Raw genomic sequence first — 18,753 nt, forward strand, 5'->3', positions numbered from 1 at the left:
GCTGTGTAACCAATACATCCCCAAGCAAGCAAAACAAAACCGGTGCCATGTAGCACAACGGACTCCTTCCACCCCCTGAACATTGCCCAAAATCACATCAGTGGTGTTGGAGATGTTGAAGAGTCTGGTGCAACTCTTCCTAATTCCTTCTCTTCTCCAAGGTTAAACACATGCACTCCAACTAAGTTACAGCTAATGTATTGTCCAGGCTAGATTAAGTGCTGCCAGCTTAGGATACTCTCTAGTCTGAGGTGAAGGCATATTTGTAGGCTCTCAAAAAAAGAAAGTGGTTTTGTTGTTGTTGTTTCCCTGCCACCCACCCACAGTTAAAAAAGCATTTATAGCTGTCAGACTGAGCTCTTCCTTCCAATAATGCATGCCACCCACCATATCCACCCTCTACAGTCTCTACCTCAAAATGATTCAGCATTGGCTGATGTAAATGGAATAGATTTACTTTAAAGGAAAAAATTACTTTTGGCTGCCCATTAAATGTCACAGAGGAATTTCATGGCATGTAGGAAAACAACTGTGTACAGTACTGTTGAGCCAGGACTGTCTAACAGATGTTGTACTCATTCTAGTCTAAACCTAATAACAACATTTTTAATGAGCAGAATACAGGAAAAGCCTTAACTCCCTGTGGTGGCATGGCAGAAGCATTATCATTACGAACAGCCTTCTTTCCTTCTGATTTCTGATATGTGCTTGGGCTGGAGTCTGTAATATTATCTCAGCGCTCTGATCCTGCACACGTGTATAACGCGTCAGCATCAGGAAAATATTAATCGTTATTACCAAGTGATCTGTTCCTGTTTCCAGAACCAAGCTCATTTCCAAGAATCCTGGGACTGCCATTCCAGAAAACAAGGAATCCCAACCATGGCTCTTGTGTCACATCCATCTGAAGTGCTGAGTGTCATTTCCATTTGTCAGCTATGGCTCAGGAATGGAAACACATACAGTACAGCAGCTTCAGGATAGCCTGAAAGGTAGGACAAAGTTGTCTCAAGTTGAGCTCCTTGCTACAGAATCACCTCACCAAAAAATAAGTTACTTAGTATCTTTCTGTGGTTCCCTTCCTAGAATGGGTAAAAGATACTTCCTACTCTAGAAAGGCAGGAGCTACATGTTTTCTATTAGATGGAACATTTTGGTTCTCTGAGAAGAGAGGCTTATTTGGAGTTAACTTGATTTCAGAGTAGAGTTGCCCAATAGCTCCACAGAAGCCATGTGTTTTGGTTTGGTTTGGTTTGTTTGTTTGATTGATTGATTGTGCTTTTGTGGGCTTTTTTTTTGTTGGTTTGGTTTGTGTTTTTGTTTTGTTTTTAAATCTGAACTGGGATGTGAAAAAGAGGTTTGTAACACGTTACAATAAAGTCTCCAATCTCTTACTGAGTCTCTGCAGGAAACTCCCTGATATTTGCTGCTCAAATCTCAATGAAGTGTAGCCATCAAACGAAAGTAAACCCAGAGCATTTCACAAAGGACAACTATTCTTCATTTTCTAATCTTGCTAGGAGGAAAAATAAATAAATAAATAAATAAATAAATAAATAAATAAATAAATAAATAGGAACCAGGGTTTTTAAAGCTCTTGTGATATCACAGGGTGATTCAGGTGGGAGGATGCCTCAGTAAGTCCCTAGTCCAACCTCCTACCCCAGGAAGGATCAGCTCTGAGCTTAGAGCAGTTTGCTCAGGGTTTAACCCAGCTAAGTCTTGAAAACTTCTAAAGGTGGAGAAAGCACAATCTGTCTGGGAAATCTGTGCCATTGCCTGCCTGCCTCCCTTAAGTGACAAAACAGCCTGTCCTTAAAATTCAGCCCAGTCCTCTCATTTCATCATGTCCCTGCTGTCTCACCCTCCCATCTTGCACAACTATGAAGAACTTGCCTCCACCTGACCAGGCACTGGAACAGGCTTGCCCAGGGAAGTGGTGGACTCACCATCCCTGGAGGTGTTTAAAAGATGTTTAGACGAGGTTCTTAGGGACATGGTTTAGTGCTAGAGTTAGGCTATGGTTGGACTCGATGCTCCTGAGGGTCTCTTCCGACTGAAATAATTCTGTGATTCCAATACCCCCTCGTAGGCCCTGCGGGGTTGCTGTTAGATCCCCCACATGGCTGCACAAGCCCTGCTCTTTCAGCATCTCCTTGCAGGGAGGTCTCCAGCCCTGACCAGTTCCTGGGCCCTCTGCTGAGCTTCCTCCAGTTTGTCCACGTCTTTTATACACTGAGGCCCCATACTGGCCATGGGTACCATAGACATGGCAAATGCGGAGTAGGAAAAACAAACAAACAAACAAAACCACCTTTCTTTCAGCCCTCTCTGGCATGGGAGGCTCAGATTTCCCCAAGCACAGAGGCAGGGAACACCCAAATCACACAGGATTTCATTTGCCCACATCTAGTCTGTTTCCCCCAAAATAAGACAGGGTCTTATACAATTTTTGCTCCAAACAATGCTTTTTTTTTTTTTTTTACATATATAGCTGTCTGAACACTATTTATTTGTTTGTTTATTTATTTATTTTTAATGAACTGTAACTAGGGCTTCTTTTTGTAGTAGGGCTTATATTTCAAGCATCCTCAAAAAATCCTGAAAAATCCTGCTAAGGCTTATTTTCGGGTTAGGTCTTATTTTCAGGGAAATAGGGTAGGTATCGATTTGCCCCGAACCTTCCCTGAAGACCACAACTTGAAATTACCCGTAGTGTAAAAATCCGGACACTTATTTAACCCCTGCGGCCGCTGGGGAGCCGGGAGGGAAGCCTTAACAGACGGCCCGCCGCTCTCTTTTGCGCGGTTCCTCACCCCAAAAAGGGCCAGGGAGCGGGCAGGAGGGGTCCCCAAAGCCGTCGCCCTCCGGGGAGTCCCGGGCCCGGGGCCTGGCAGGGCAGAGGCCGCCCGGGGGCGGGCGGCGCTGGGCGGACCCCTCCCCGGGGCGGTGGGGAGGGCGGGTCGGCACCCGGAAGAGAAGGCGCCGCCGCCCGCCTGACTTCCCCGGTAGGCAGGCAGGCAGGCAGGGGAGCAGGCAGGCGGGCGCCATGCTGCAGTTCTTGGTAAGGCTCCGCGGGGCGGCGGCGCCGCCATTTCGCGGCGGGGCGGGGCGGAGCGGGGCGGGGGGGACGGTGGGGCCGCTCCTCGGCGATGGGGAGTAAAGTCGCTGTGTGCGGTCCCCGCCCGCACCCGCGTCCGGCTCCGGGGAGGCCGGGCGGTGGGCGGCCTTTCTTCCTCTGTCCGGGGGGCTGGCGACGGCCTCGCCCCTCAGCGCAGCGCTCGTTGCCGTGCTCAGTGCTCCTGCCCCGCCGTGTCACACGGCCCCATGGCTGTGAAGCTGCTTAAGCGGGGCGGCTGCGCCCCATTTGGGCTCTGTAGCAGCGCAGCATCCTTGTGCTTCAGTCTCTCTCCCTTCTCCGGCTCCGTGGGGTCGCCTCGTCCCGCTTTTCGATCCCCGGTGCCTTAAAACTGCTCTGAAAATTAAGCTCCTGGTTTGTTTGTTTTTTCTCCAACGTGTGCCCTTAGTTAGCTGTGGAGGTTCAGCAAATGTTGCTTGCTCACAGGGATGCTGCTCAAGTAGTTTTGTATTGGCAGACATACCTGCCTCCTTTAGCGAGAGCAGGGGTTTTCAGTCCTTCCTCTTTTGTGCACCCTCAAAAATTTATCTCTGGAGATGTGGAGTTTTATATATAGAAGTTAAGGCAAGGGATCATGTTTCATTACTGCCTTTCATTAAATCCCCTTAACAACAGCAGAATTAATGCACTAGATCTTCTTGTACTCTTCTAATTTTAATAATCCTTTCTGTGTGTTCCCCTAAAGTCTTATGGTTGTCTAAAGTTAGATGCCTACCTACTCTTAATTAAATAGATGCTGGCATTTTTACTGCCAAGTGTGGAAATAAACTGTCTGACCAAAATGATGCTGGTTTCTGCGGTAGCAAAGCATGGAAACAGTCTCTTGTTTTTCATTCTAGTGATGTGAGGGATACTCGAGGGTTTTAGTTATGTTCAGATATGTCCCAGTAAGGGTGGACAAAAAGAGATATTCTTTCATCTTTTGTTGAGGGAAGAGAGTCTTATGTGTTTTTATGAAATGAATAAATAAGGCCTGTTTCTTATCTCAGCTTCAAAATAACAAGTATAAAAGCCTCAGTCATTTCTGTAGCTGTTTAGTCTCTCCACTCTGCTGAAGACAGTAAAACTATAGACACTCAGACACTCTCAAAGTTAGTTTATCAACACTAAGGCTTGCTGCTAATATTTTTTTGTTTGTTTGTTTTGGATGAAAACTTCGTATTCTTGGTTAGTGCCTGAAAGTTTGAAAAAAAAGATATGCTAATTCCGGGTTTCTTGCCTCTTGGGGTGTAGATTGGGTGTTGGGCTCTTGCTCACTCTTCTTAGGGCTGTAACAGGGAGATAAAGGGATAATCTCACAAACCTTGTATTTTGCTATCCAGAGTTAAGTGTTGAATAAACATTTGTTTAAAATACAACTTGAAATGCTGGGTATAAATTGGAAGACCCTGAACTCTCATCAGCCCTGTTTTCCTTACTTAACATGCACATTTTAATTTGCTATATGTTTTGTTTTCCACATAATTGAATTCTAAATAGTGATATTTTTTTCTCTGATTGAATTGTCAGCTATAAAAGTAAATGTAACTGGGTGTATTGCTCTAAAATGCAAGGCTAAAGTTTTCAATAAAGGAGTACACATAGAGAGAGTACTGATCTCAGTACTATCTGTACCAAATATGTCTTATCACAAAGCAGAATATGATAGTTGTCCCATCTTTGGAAATGTTCTAGAGTGAAAGCCTAGAAAACCACTAATAAGCAAGGACTGGGTTTATGTTTTTAAGTGAGTTCTCAGACAGTGCTAAAGATACAGGAAATTCTCCTCTGGTGGAATGGTGTTCTGCACTGAGAGGAGTTACAAGTCTGCTTTACCTCAGTGTGCTATTTGTTAATATCACAGAGTTGGAAGGGACCTCTGGAGCTCACCTAGTCCAGCCCACCTGCTAAAGCAGGTTCACCCAGAGCAGATCTCACAGGAATGTGTCCAGGCAGGTTTTGAATGTCTCCAGAGAAGGAGACTCCACAACCTCTCTGGGCAGCCTGTTCCTGTGCTCTGGCACCCTCAAAATAAAGAAGTTTTTCCTTATATTCAGATGGAACATCTCATCCTTCAGTCTCTGCCCATTGCCCCTCATCCTATTGTTGGGCACCACTGAAAGCACTCAGGTCCCATCCTCTCGACATCCACCCTTCAGATATTTATAAACATTGAGATCTCTTCTCAGCCTTTTCTTCTCCAGGCTGAACAGACCCAGCTCTCTCAGTCTCTTCTCATAAGAAAGGTGCTCTAGGCCACTCATCATCTTTGTAGCATGCTGCTGAACTCCCTCCAGTAATTCCTTGTCCTTCTTAAACTCGGGAGCCCCGAAGTGGATGGAGTACTCCAGATGTGGTCTCACCTGGACAGAGTAGAGGTGGAGAATAACCTGGTCACACTGTTCTTAATGCACCCCAGGATACCATTGGCCTTCTTGGCCACAAGGGCACATTGTTGACTCAAGGTCAACCTGTTGTCGACCAAAACTCCCAGGTGTTTCTCTGCAATGCTGCTTTCTAGCAAGTCAACCCCCAACCTGTACAGGTACCTGGGGTTATTCCTCCCCAGGTGCAGGACCCTACACTTGCCCTTGCTGAACTTCATCAGGTTCTTCTCTGCCTGGACCTCCAGCTTGTCCAGGTCTCGCTGAATGGCAGCACAGCCTTCTGGTGTGTCAGCCCTTCCTCCCAGTTTGGTATCATCAACAAACTTGCTGAGGGTGTGCTCAGTCTCTTCATCCAGTTCATTGATGAACAGGTTGAACAAGACTGAACCCAGTACTGACCCCTGAGGAACTCCACTAACTACAGGCCAGACTGTACACTGTTCATCAGAACCCTCTTGAGCTCTGCCATCCAGCCAGTTCATGATCCATCTCACCACCATGCATTTATCCAGCCTGCACTTCCTGAGCTTGCCTATGGGGAGGTTGTGAGAGACCATGTCAAAAGCCTTGCTGAAATAAAGGTAGACAATGTCCACTGCTCTTCCTTCGTCTACCCAACCAGTCATAGCACCATAATATCTTGCAGAGTACTTCTTTAACTGATAATTAAAACCACAAGAACAAATGATAACCAGTGCAGTAGCCACCAAAGGAACTCTACTTTTTCTTAAATTGTTAAAGCAAAGCTCCTTACATAGTAATAATAAACAAAGTATAAGACGAAGAATCTGTTTAAGAAAATACTGAATTATCTTGCAGTCATAGTTCATTTGGCAGTTTTCAGCCAATTTTTGTTTTCTATAGCTAGCTTGTCACCATGGACAATCTGAATCACTGAAAAGATGAGCTGTACTCTGTTCTGCTTTGGGCATGGAAAAGATGTCAAGTCAGTATGTGATGGCAAAGTTGCTACTGTGGACAGTGGTTTTATTTTTCTTAAAATATTTTGACAACAGTGTCCATAAGCAATAACAATTTTCTTAAATAGAACTGGCCTTAGCTGCCATATAGAGTGATTTGTCTACTGACAATGAATAAAGGCACAATATTAAGGAGTTACTGCCTTTGAGAGTGTGCAAAGAATTTAACAAAGATCATCATAGTCTGATCCAAATAGTCTTGGAGATGTGTATTGATAATGCGATTCTGCTGTATTTTGGAAAAGATGGTATGGTTTTCCTGGTGCACCTCTCTGCAAGAAAGGTGAGAAATTAAGTAGGAGTGGAATTGAAACTCTTTAGACTTCACATGACTTGTAATATTACTTTTTCTAAAATTTTATTTTAACCAATATGCTTTTGATGGAAGGATGTTAACTATTCTTTTCTCCCTTTCTTTTTAGGTTGGTTTTACTCTTGGCAATGTGGTTGGGATGTATCTGGCTCAGAACTATGATGTAAGTATCCTTGTATTCTCAGAATTGAACCTATTCTAAACTGAAAATAAAGAGCTGTTTTCACTTAATTGGAACTGAATCAATCTTTATTTTGATGGTTTGTTTTATTTAAACAGAATGTGGATTGTAGTGACTTTAGTTATAGATGAACTCAAATGTAAATGGAACCAAAACATCTACCTCTATCATAAAGATTATGTCAATGCTTAGAGCCTTAACTGGTGTTGTGGGCCCTAGAGCACAGGTATGGTAAACAGACATCTACACAGATAGAGAGGAGAAACAGAAAAGGCTTAGCAGCTCCTCATAGATTGTGTCAGCCCTAAAATACTGTTTTCCTGACTATGATAGCCTGTCTGCTACAGTGTTCTCCACTCAATACACCTGTTTGTTACTTAAAAATTCTTCAGAGCATCTGAAATTTATGTCGTCTATACCGACAATGAAAATAAGTATTGCCAGCTTTTGGGGAAAATTCAGCACCTGCTCTTACTTCAAACAATGTATTGACCTGCAATCTTTCCTTTTCTTCTTTTCTGACTGTGAGGAAGTGAACTTTCTTTCCTCAGTTCTCACAGTGGATGGAGGTTTTTCACTGTGGGAGTCAAAGTAGAAAAAAAAAAAGCTGTTGATGCTCAAATGTCTAATGACATTTATGTTTTGCCTTCCTCTCATCTTCAGTATGGAAGTAATTCTACTTGCTGAATTATTTATTTTTGCTGCTTGCTTATGTGCAAACTTTTGTGATGCTTCCTGTTCTGTTGAGTTGTAGTTGTCCTATTGAGTTGTCCTGTTGAGTTGTAGTTCCTCCTAAGAGTTGTAATGAAAGGCTGGTGTTTCTTTCCAATATATGTTTTACAGTGTTATGAAAATGTAAGCATCAAAACATATTTAGGTGTATTAATATGTACTGTAAGTATGATATAGAGCTTTGTTGGCAGTCCTAACAAGGTATTGCCACAAGAGGTGGACTTCTGTTTTTGGTTTGTGGGAGATGGTTCCCTGGCAATATAACACTGAGTTGCAGGATGAACATCCTAATTTTATTGCTGTTTTTAAAGGTGATTTGTTTCAGATGACTTCCAAAATAAACTTGTAATAATGAGGTCCTAATTCTGCAGCTGTACACAAATCTGCTTAGTTATAAGCACATGGAGGGTTCTGCTGATGGCAATGGAGTTCTCTTGGTTTAATTTAAATGTCAGGTATGTTACAGGCTGGGCTCTTATTTCATTTGCTCAAATAGAACTTAACTCTGAAAAGTAAAGAAACAAACATATGATATTACCTATACTATCAGCCTTAAGCCATCCAATAGGAGCACTGCAGTCTGTTTGGATTAACTTCTGCACTATGGTCAGGTTATATATGAAGTCAAAGCCCAAGATTTTTTTCACAGCTACCAATGGGGAACTTTGCTTTTATTTTAATCAGTTAGTTTGTGAAATCCTACATTGTCAATTTCCAGTTTTACCTAGAGTCATGAGATAATCTATTCCTTGCCCTTAAAAGTTACTTTTTTTGTAAAGTTGTCGAAAGTTACTGTTTGATTACTTCATCAAAATGCTTTTGTTTGCCAGAGAAAGCTGAAGTTTTGAAGTCCATAAGCAGTAAATTGGGTTTTCATTCGTGTGTGAAACCACAAAAGCTTGCCAATTTGCAATGCAATAGAATTCCCCAGTGGGGAATTTTCATTCCCACAAAATGGACCAGGAGAGGTATTTCTTCATAAATTTCTTGATAACATATTTGCTGCTCTTGAACACTTCTTTTCTCTTGGTTTATGACCAGTATAGTACAATCTAGTTTCTGCTCCAAAAGTCATTATTAAAGTCTGTGCGTCAGTGTTTAAATTGACTTATTCTTTGGCAGTTTGTCCTCTTTCAGTGAGGAAGCCAGACTGATCTTGCTAAATTTCTTGTGAAGTGATCTATTTTCCTCCCTCCTGTTCCCATCACCACTGGCTGACTTTTGATCTTAACAACGTGAAATATTTCATTAAGCCCTAAATGAGATGCTTTCATCTGCTGTTTACTTGATACTGCTTTTTTTTTTTTTAACCTCTGTGTAAGATATCACATCCTGGAAGCAATTATATTTTAGAAACTGATTTAAACTTCATAGGATTTCTTGCTGTGTTTATGATATTGTTTTTCCTACTGAGACTCATGTAGCTCAGGATTTTTTGTTAATTTGTGTGATTTTTATTCAGTTTTTGGTTTTGTCTTTAAAGATTCCTAACATTGCAAAGAAGCTTGAAGAATTTAAGAAGGATGTGGAAGCTAAGAAGAAACCTCCCAGCGACAAGTCCTAAGAGAGCAGTGTTACCCAGGTCACCTCTGTGCATGCATCAAGGATGCAATTTACCTTTCAGGCAGAAAAGACCAAGCAGAGGGTTGGAATGGGAGGTTCCTCCACTTCTAGTCTCCTAGAACTGGAATGTCCTTCTTTTGAAAGAGTAGCCGTGAACTTTTCCTGGGACTGATTTTCAAGGGTTTCAGAATTTGGATTTGCAGCTGATATGTGAGTGGATAAGATTGTTTGTATTTTTTTGTTACTGCTTTTCCTAATATTTTGTAACCCGTTTTTACCTGATCAAACTGGAGTCCTGTTAGTCCTGTTACTATGTGTACCTCACACTTTGTAATACCCTGGATCTTAGAACATCGCAAAATAAATTAAACGCATCAAGAAGTAACTTTCAGGTTTTCCTGTCATTTGTTGTGAGTAGTGGTGCTTCACTGTCCCTAAGATTCACATTCTGTTATTTGAGATGGGAAAGTTCATTTGTCAGACTATGAACCTAGGAGGGAAGGGCAGAGTTCCTGCTTTTTCCATTATGTTAAGTGATCACTTCCTGCAGTGTAGACTTTGCACAAATTACGCTTTACACTGATTTCAAAAAGTGTAAAAGGCCATCGACTTTAACCTACATTTCAAGTTCATTGTTTCTTCTGTTATTGTCTCTTCCTCTTCTTTCCCTTCTGCTTGGTTTCTTGAGGATGTCTCTGGAGTGATGGGGAGGATGAGAGGGAGGAGAGTTATCTTCCATAAGTGGTAACGTGGAGGTCAGCAGTTATGCTGTGAATCCAAACTATTCAATCTATGTACTTAGTAATCCAGTTTGTGTAATTATTGTAAGTATGCTTTTTATTTACTACCTCCTGGTGTGGAGCAAGGACTAGAGCTCAGTATTTCTATCAAATATGTCTGGTATTCCCATTGCTTCTTCATTCGTGTGCATGGTCTTCAACCCATTGCCTTTGCATGTTCAGTAGTCTATCATGCATTTTCTTGGGTTTAGAACCATTTATCTGCTGTCCCCCTTATTGTCTGTCTTGTATAGTCCTCTTCAACCATTGCTGCCACTAAAAACCCCAGTGTATGAGAAAATCCACATCATGCTGCAGCACTGTCCTCTTCTGTTTGAATGGAAAGCAAAGTCCGCATTTGGAAATTATTGTTTTGCACAAGTTCTGTTGTAAATTCTGAAGAAAATCCTGCAGTAATTTGAATAGATGTAAGTTTTATTTGTTAGATTGGTGAATTAAGATAATTTTTTTTTCCTGTAAAATAGGAATAGTCCTATGAACTCTGTAAGGTGACTTAAATCACTGAGTCCCCTTGACAGCCTTTTGCAGAACATGAAGGATAAATTTTGTCTTTGCAACTTAATACATCAGTCACAGTAAAATTGCTATGGACTGTCTGCTTTCATCTGATCTACTGAAATTGGGTTATTCTCCTTCTTCTCGTTGCTAATTTCGAGGATAGGAACCAGAAAGATATTCTCCTTGCTTTTAGTAACAATGCCTGGTGATGGACTGTTACAAACAGGTAGGAGGAACAAGGACAGGGAACAAACTCCTCCACTCTTTCAGACTCTGATTAAAGCATACTTAGAAACATTCTCCATCAGTGTTTTAGTTAGGATAAGGACTGTGGCTTCCAAGTGAATTGTCCTTTTACCATGTTTTCCTTCTCATCACAGGAAGACTGTAGGGCACGTGGACTGGATTCCTTTTAGAATAAACTAAACCAGAAGATGTGCTTTGATCTCTAATGGGTGCCTAGTCCATGAGACTAGGTGCCTGGAGACATTTAGAGGGAAAATATCCCAAGCTTTAGGCATGAACTATTTGCTTTGTAGACCCAGTGAACTGTGCTGATTGAGATGTATGTAGCCTGAAAGCTTTTAAGTACAGGACTCCCCATGTATCTTCTGTAATTTTCACCCTATACCCCAAAGCCTTTAACTTGGTCATATCTGGGTGGATTCCAGGCTCAAGAGCTTTCACTGAATCAGAAAAGACACATTTACAGAATAACATGTGGAACTTTTACTTCCTTTTTCAAAGTCTGATGATGGCAGAGTTCTTCTACAATGCACTCCTGCAACTGAGGAAAGTATTTCTCATCTAAAGATTCTTCTTAAAGAATTTATATATACATGAGAAATATTTCACTTGTAATTTCCCATCCTTCATTTCACCATCTGCCCTGAAATGTTTAACTGACATAAAAGCTTTTAGTCTTTGCTGATAAATATTTGGCAAGTTTAAAAGACATATCAAGTCAGACAATCCTAGTAGCTATACTTCCAGCTCTTCCTATGGTAAACACTCAAAAAATATAAACAGGGAGAAAGAATTTTGACCACCTACCTAACATTAGTTGTCATCTTATGGTAGCAGCCTGTGTCGATGATGCAAGAAAGTACTGCAGGGAAGGAAGTTCAGAAATAGAGACACATTTAATTAATACTGAAGCAGTAGTGTATGGTCTGGTCTTTCAAAGGGGTTTCATCAGCTTTCACAGGCTTCAGACCAGACTGAAGGAACTGTCTTCCACACACAAACAATTTTCCATAGACCAGGACAGCACTGCACAGCTGTTTTAATGCTTTCATGAATGTGACTAACTCAGTTTCCTCCAGCTCTCTCTTTTTTTTCCTCCTCCTCTTCTTTCTTTCCTATTCTTGAGCAGACTATTGAAAAATACTGGCTCTAACCCATTCATATTTCTTTGCTTGTCATATAAAATTATGTTAGAGTTTAAAATTAGATTATTTCTTTCCTCAAACATGCTTTATATTCTTCCTTTTCTTTACAGAGACATGAGAAGTGAAATAATACTCAACATTTATGTATTTTTTGCCAAACAGGCATGTGTTACTTTAACAATGTAATTTGGAGCTGAAACTTTCAGCTGAGCATTCCAAGCAGATGTTAAGATTTAATTTTTTCTATCAGATTATGAAGTGAACCACCTACAGCTGTAGTGCTCTAGAAACAATATATGCTCATTAATATTAAAGACAGGACTTCATAAATATGTCACACTGTTTGCAACACTTTCCATTTTAGCTCAAGCTGTCTTTTTTTGTCCTGCACAATGAGCTGGAGAGAGGGGTAACACTGTAACACAGTTCTTGTTTACTTTGCAACTACTGTATAACATATTTTGCCTAACCGTTTCAGCTTGATGCTATCCTATAGGATACTAAAGGTTAACCTTGTATTTCAGAGGGCCGAAAGTCCACATGGATAATGACTGCTTGATGCAGATCTTGCATCTGAGGGCTTAGAGGAGCTTTGGATGCAGTGGTGTTGTGGCAGGTGAAACCAGATTAATGCACCTTCAAGATACCTTGGAGCAAGTTTCCGACTTAACGTGGGTATTGTGAATTTCTGCATGTTCAGAATGCCTAGGTGGATGTCTGTAATTGCCAGCTAAAATATGCAGTTTTCCTTTCTTTGGTAAGAGCTCTTAGGATAAATGTAGTTGTATCAGTTTTCATATATTGATTCCTTTAAGATGTCCTAGGAGCTGAAGGCTCAAGGCAAAAAGAAGGAAAGGAATATATGAGCTACTAACAAACTTCTAAAATATCTACTGTGGATTGCTATCTTGTGATGGAAAATGCTACCCTAATGCTCTTGTAAGCCATCTTCCATTGAATACAGTAGAGTTAATACTGAAAATACACAGAATGCCATATAATAGAGCAAATTATTAGTTTATTTGGCACCAGAGCTCAAATAAAGATGGTTGATTTACCTCACAGAACTTCACTAACATGAATGTTCAGTGGTGTCGTTTTATGTCACAGAACCACAACCCCTTGTCTTATGATGTGTGCTGCATCCCTTGATCTTTGTGGCCCTTGGGTATGATGCACTTCAGTATGCCTACATGCCTCTAGTACCGGGGAGCCCAGAACTGAACGTAGCACTGATGAAACACATCCAAACTGCTAAGAGGGAAAGGATCACCTCTTCTCTCAGCCTGTGGAGGGTGCTTTGCCTAATGCAGTTCAGAGTGCTCTTGGCCCTCTTTAACCTCAAGGGTGCATAGCTGACTCAGGTTCAACTTGTCTAACAGGACCACCAGGTCCTTTTCTACAAAGTTGCTTTTCAGGTAGTTGGCTACAGCTTGTACTGGTGTGTGGGATTATTCCTCCTCTAATACAGGACTTTGCATTTCCCTTTGTTGAAATTCATGGGATTCACGCTGGTCCCTTTCTCTGGCCTGTGAAAGTCCTTCTAAATGAGAGGACCACCATCTTGTGCATCAATCACTCCTCCCAATTTTGTAGTGTCTACAAACTTGCCAAGGGTGCACTCTGTTCTATTGTTCAGGCCATTAGTAAATATACCAATGTTCAATAATTCAGTATTGGCCCTGATATTTTCCCCTGGGGTATACCAGTAGAGAATGGCCTCCAGCTGAACGTTGTGGTGCTGATCACAACCATTTAAACCCAGCACTTCAGCCAGTATTTGATCCACCTTACCATTCATTCATCTTGTCCATGCTTCCTCAACTTGTCTGTGAGATTGTTGTGAAAGGCTGTGTCAAAAGCCTTGTCAAACAACTATGGCTCTTCTCTCATCTACCAAACCAGTCATTTTGTTGTACAAGTGCCAGACTGCTCAAGCATAATTTCCCTTTCATAAATTCATGCTGATTACTCTCAACCACCTTCTTGTCCTTCTTATGTTTGGAAACAGGCTCCAGGAGGATTTGCTTCATCACCTTCCCAAGGACTGATGCATGACTGACCAGCCAGTAGTTTCTCAAATCTTCCTTCTTGAAGATCGGAGTGTTATTTGCTTTCTTCCAGTCCTCAGGAACTTTCCTGGATCACTATAACCTTTCAAAGACAATAGAGAGTGGCCTCACAATGACATCAGCCAGCTCCCTCAACATTTATTTAGATTTCCTTTTGCAGCTAATGTGCTTATAGTGGACCTTGGCTCCTCATTTTGTGACAAGGAGGGCCTCTGTAGGCCTCCCAAGTGAGGCTGTTTAGGGCCATTAAGGCACTCAGGGCTCTGGCATTGGCTTTCCTAACCCCATCTGACTCAGTTGAATCACTAGTACTTCTAGCCATCCTCTGTAAAAATGGGTTATACTGGAGAAGAATTACTGAGGACAGGGAAAAGTTTAATGAAACCAACTCTTTTTCTTTATGTTTTTACATTAGGTAGCACCATCAACATCACAAACTTTTATTATTAATTCAAGTAAAGATACGTGACTCCTGTTAATGAACAGTATCACGCTTCACATTGTTTTCTGATGACTAAAGTAATGTAGTAGTGATCTGGCAGCACAGGACATTTCCCAATGGTGATGCTGTGGGGAGCTGTGGTTTCACTCAAAAAATTTGTTTCCTTTGTGAAAATTTATTTCTTTTACCACTGTGGTTTTTCCTTCATGGTTCTACTTTGTCTTGTGGTGCTTGCAGCTGTGTGCATGAACAGCTGTTACAACTCCTCTATGGGTGCTTTCTTGGAGGTATTTATTATATATACTGAGCATCTGGAAATGTGCTTTGAAGGACCCAGACTACTGTCAGCCCAGATTACAGGTGGCCATTAGGTTGAAATTGAAATGTTGCAAAGGAAGAAATTGGAAATTTCAAAATTAATAACAGGTTCATTTCATAAGCCTAGATTATATCCGTGTTTGCAGAAACATGATTGTGCATTGGTACTTGTATATAAAAATCAGTGTCTGCTGGATGTGAAGCAGAATTATTTTGAATATAAAGAAATGATGGTGGATATCAGAGTGCAGATATTGCCAGTAAACACCATAGAGAAATTTCCTGTACAGGTCTTTTAATTTTTACCTCAGAGGGACAGGAAAGAGATACATAGTTCTATTTTTCACATTTCTCAGTGGTATATGCTAACCTTTATTTTACAAAGTCCTAAGCCAAGGTTATTTTTATTGAATTTGTAGTGAGATAAAATAGCTGTGGAGGTTATTTGCTTTGTGACCTGAAACACACATTAATCACAGATGTTCAAATTTAGTTTCTTGAAAAAAAACAATAAACCAAAAAACCCCGGCTTTCATAAATTGCCTTCAGAATAGATGTTCCCGTCAAAGTCGATTCTGGATTTAGTCTTTAATATATAAGAAAAATACCTAAATGCTCCATTCCCGTAAATTGCCAGCTGAAACCATGACTACACTGCTAACTTTCCTACCCTGTGAGCCTAAGTGCTGGAGTGGAACATACTGTTGGTTTTCAGTGTAAAAACAGAGATTCTGCAACCTTTCATCAGACTGATTAGAACCCTTCTCTGACAACTGCACCTTTGGGTTCAAAGATACAACTTCAGTAGTAAGATACTAATCAATGCATGAAAAAAAAATGTATATATATGTATATAAAGGCCTGCTGTAAATTCTATTATTCACATTTTAAGCAAGCCAGAGAGTACCGAACAACCCGTATGCAAGTATTAAAGTACAGCTATCATGCTCTGCATTTTTCCTGAGAAATAAAACTATGCTCTATTAGCTGCAGAATGAAGAACTGCTCACTGTAAATCACCTCAGTTTACTTCATTGCAATTATTCAGGTTTTTATATCACTGTGAAAAAATATATATATAGCCTTAGTAGGATTCTAGTAAAAGGTAATATAAAATTAAGATAAAATAGTATACTGCTACTAGTTAATCTGATTGTAATTTTTGGATAAGTATATTAAATTCTGGGCTGAAACAAGAAATTTTGTTTTCCAGACTTGATGTATGTGGTGAGTATTGAAAGCATCTGGAGACCACTTAGTTTGAAATCAAGGTTATCATCTCCCCACCAAAGAAAACACTTCAGCTTTGGTTATTGGTAGAGACAAATCTGAAGCTAAGTGACAGTAAATTACCAGTGAAAATTTCCCACTTCTTTGTCCATTTACCATTTATTTTAAAGCAAGCAAACAAACAAACCAACCAGCAGTCAGTGCCCACTGCTGTCACACTATGAGTCATGCAGCTTGTTCATCTGCTGGCATTTTCCTTTGTGATATTCAGATTCTGCCACTAAATACTTTCTCGTGTACTTTCTTATGTCTTCAGTGAAATGAAGGGAATCATACATGTATGTATAATGGCAGAATCTGCTTTTGGTGCATGCACCAACTGATCTGACATAGAAAAGGGCCAGTACAGTGCCCTGCCCTTCTCCAAATGCTTGGTGGGACATGGCAGTGACAAGTGACAGCGTCTGTGGATTTGTAAGTGTGCTGAGAGCACCAAAACAGGAAAGAAGGTAACTGGAGAAACTTCTTGCCTGAGTCCAATCCAAATTTCTCCATACCAATCTCATGAGACACAAACTATGCCAAAGACTCATGGAAACGTTTCTGAGTAAAAGTTGCTTGAAAAGTGCAACACAGCACCAAGCAATTTCCATTTACCTAGTGCCATTGGTGTTATTACTAAAGAGTGCTTATTTGATTTGTGAATAATCCTACATCTCCCAAAAGCCAATTGGTCTGCTAGGTGCTTGTCTCTCTTGCAAGTGAGAATATCCCCAAGATCATATCCCATGGGAAAGGTGTGGGATAGCAAGTCCTGATGGGAGCTGGGTTGAGCTGAGAAATAAGTTTTATGAGGGTGGAGAGTGATTTGTTGCTAAGCAGTCAGGCCATTTGAAAGTAGTGGTGGATGAAGTTTGATGGGAAAAGGATTAGAAGAAAAGCGCACAGTAAAAAGCCCAGAGCAACTAAAGCCGTGGGAAGAGAGCAAGCTGGAAAGAGAGTTTTTTGGCAGGGGATAACAAGTAAAAGTAATTTTGAAGATTGCAAACAAAGAGATGTCCTGCTTGTTGTGTGTGGGGTCAGAACCCTTGATACCGCAGACACCCCCACCCACTGAAGTGCTTGTGCCTGGAGAAAGTTGCCCGTGTTGGTGGACAGGCATTGCAGCCTCTCTCTTCTGCTTCAGCAGCTTCAGTGCTAGGTGCAGCTTGCTGGGGGGTTACAGCTCACGTGGGGAGGGAGGCTGAAGCGCCTCTGCTTTGAGAACCATTTTGGGTATGTGCCCAGCAGCAGCCACTTGCTGGGGAGCAAAGATACCCAGGGAAGGGAGCAGGAGTGGTATGGAGGATTTGGATCCCAGAGGTAGGCATGAGTTTTGTGTTCTGGGGTGCAACAGAGCAGCAAGCTCAGTATAGGGGGAACACAGTAACTGGGGAGGTGAGAAGAGTTGAAGAAGTGAGGCTGAGGTCATGGACTGGGAGTGCATGGGGATGGACTGAGCTGTTGATTCACAGAAATACCTTCTTCTTCAAAACCAAGTTTACAGGAACTACTATGAACAGCAATTGTTTTGCTAAAGGATGCTGCCTCCTTCTTTTGGTACAAGGGCTGAGACATGCTTTTCCAAGACAAGTCTGTGGGATCACTCTATTCTGACAAAAGCAGTAAAAAAGCATCACCTGCTGACTCAACACTGCTTCCCTGAGGGCTTGATGGGATCTGAGGTAAAATATATCCTATTTATAGTTTCACAGAGCACCAGATTATGCAGTAATGAATACTTTATTTTATTGACATTTTATTTTTTGCAGAATAGACATTAACAGTAACATCTGTAGAGCCTAAATTATAAGTGGAAATCATAAAAATTCACTGAAGTATAGATATCTAAGGGATTACATGGGATCAAATCATCCTAATATACAGTTTAAGTGCATCAACATCAAAGAAATTATTTAAAACAGGACATAAAACAAGAGAAGGTTTACTGAGTATTACAGGGATCCAGTCAGAAAAGCAGGGCATTAACTTTTGGTTTGGTAGTTATCTGCTCTGTGTCACAGTTTCCTACATTTGAAGTTCCCGTTCTCTGGGCTGCAAGAGAGCAGGTGGGTATGATGTTAAAGTGAATGTGCACAATGAGGAGACACACCAGCACCACTCCACTTCAGCCCTCTCCCTTCTTGCTCATGGAGCAGCACTGAGTGCCACCTCGGATGAGATTGTCCTTTCTCTGTCAGAGGAATCACAACTGTGTAACTGTCTAAACAGCAGCCAAAGAGAGAGGAGAGCAATGAGTCTGTTGGCCTGGTAAGGTTTTGCTGGTTGCAGCTTCCCCTGCTGAAAAAGCTCCCACTGCAGTGCAATGATAAGGAAAGCAGTTGTTGAACAAAACTTTCCATCTATCTGCTTCTGAAGTTCTTCCTTCCAAAGCAGAGATTGCAAGTACTGCAATATTGGAAACTATGCTAGCACTGTGGGAAAAAACATTCTCCTTCCCAGAAGACTTCTTCTTCCTATCTTTTTGGTGGTTTCTATTATTCCTGTGAAGTGCTATAGCTGGTAGCTGGTAGCTGTATTTCTGTTCAGACCATATGGGTTAGGTGGGAAAGTATTTTTTTCCAAAACAGCGATGTCACCTCAAAAGAAGAATTTGCCTTTAAATGGAGTAGGCTTATAAAACTCTGGGTTTGGGAGTAAGACTCAGCCTTCATTCACTGTAGGAGGG

The 18,753-nt window shown here is 41.3% G+C and overlaps 1 protein-coding gene across 1 annotated transcript; it reads left to right on the forward strand.

The window, feature by feature from the left end:
* Positions 1-2,855: 2,855 nt before the first annotated feature.
* STMP1 (short transmembrane mitochondrial protein 1) lies at positions 2,856-9,653 on the forward strand. The gene is made up of 3 exons (XM_080362428.1): positions 2,856-3,064; positions 6,908-6,961; positions 9,195-9,653. Exons 1-3 carry the CDS (start codon positions 3,050-3,052, stop codon positions 9,273-9,275), a joined length of 150 nt encoding a protein of 49 aa, XP_080218554.1. The 5' UTR covers positions 2,856-3,049; the 3' UTR covers positions 9,276-9,653.
* The last annotated feature ends 9,100 nt before the right edge of the window (positions 9,654-18,753 follow it).

Source organism: Nesoenas mayeri (genome assembly GCF_963082525.1).
Source record: "Nesoenas mayeri genome assembly, chromosome: 1".
NCBI classification, from domain to species: Eukaryota; Metazoa; Chordata; class Aves; order Columbiformes; family Columbidae; genus Nesoenas; species Nesoenas mayeri.

Coding starts and splice junctions, on each gene's coding strand:
- STMP1 (XM_080362428.1), top strand. Junction 6,962..9,194: donor ATCTGGCTCAGAACTATGAT/GTAAGTATCCTT, acceptor TTGTCTTTAAAG/ATTCCTAACATTGCAAAGAA.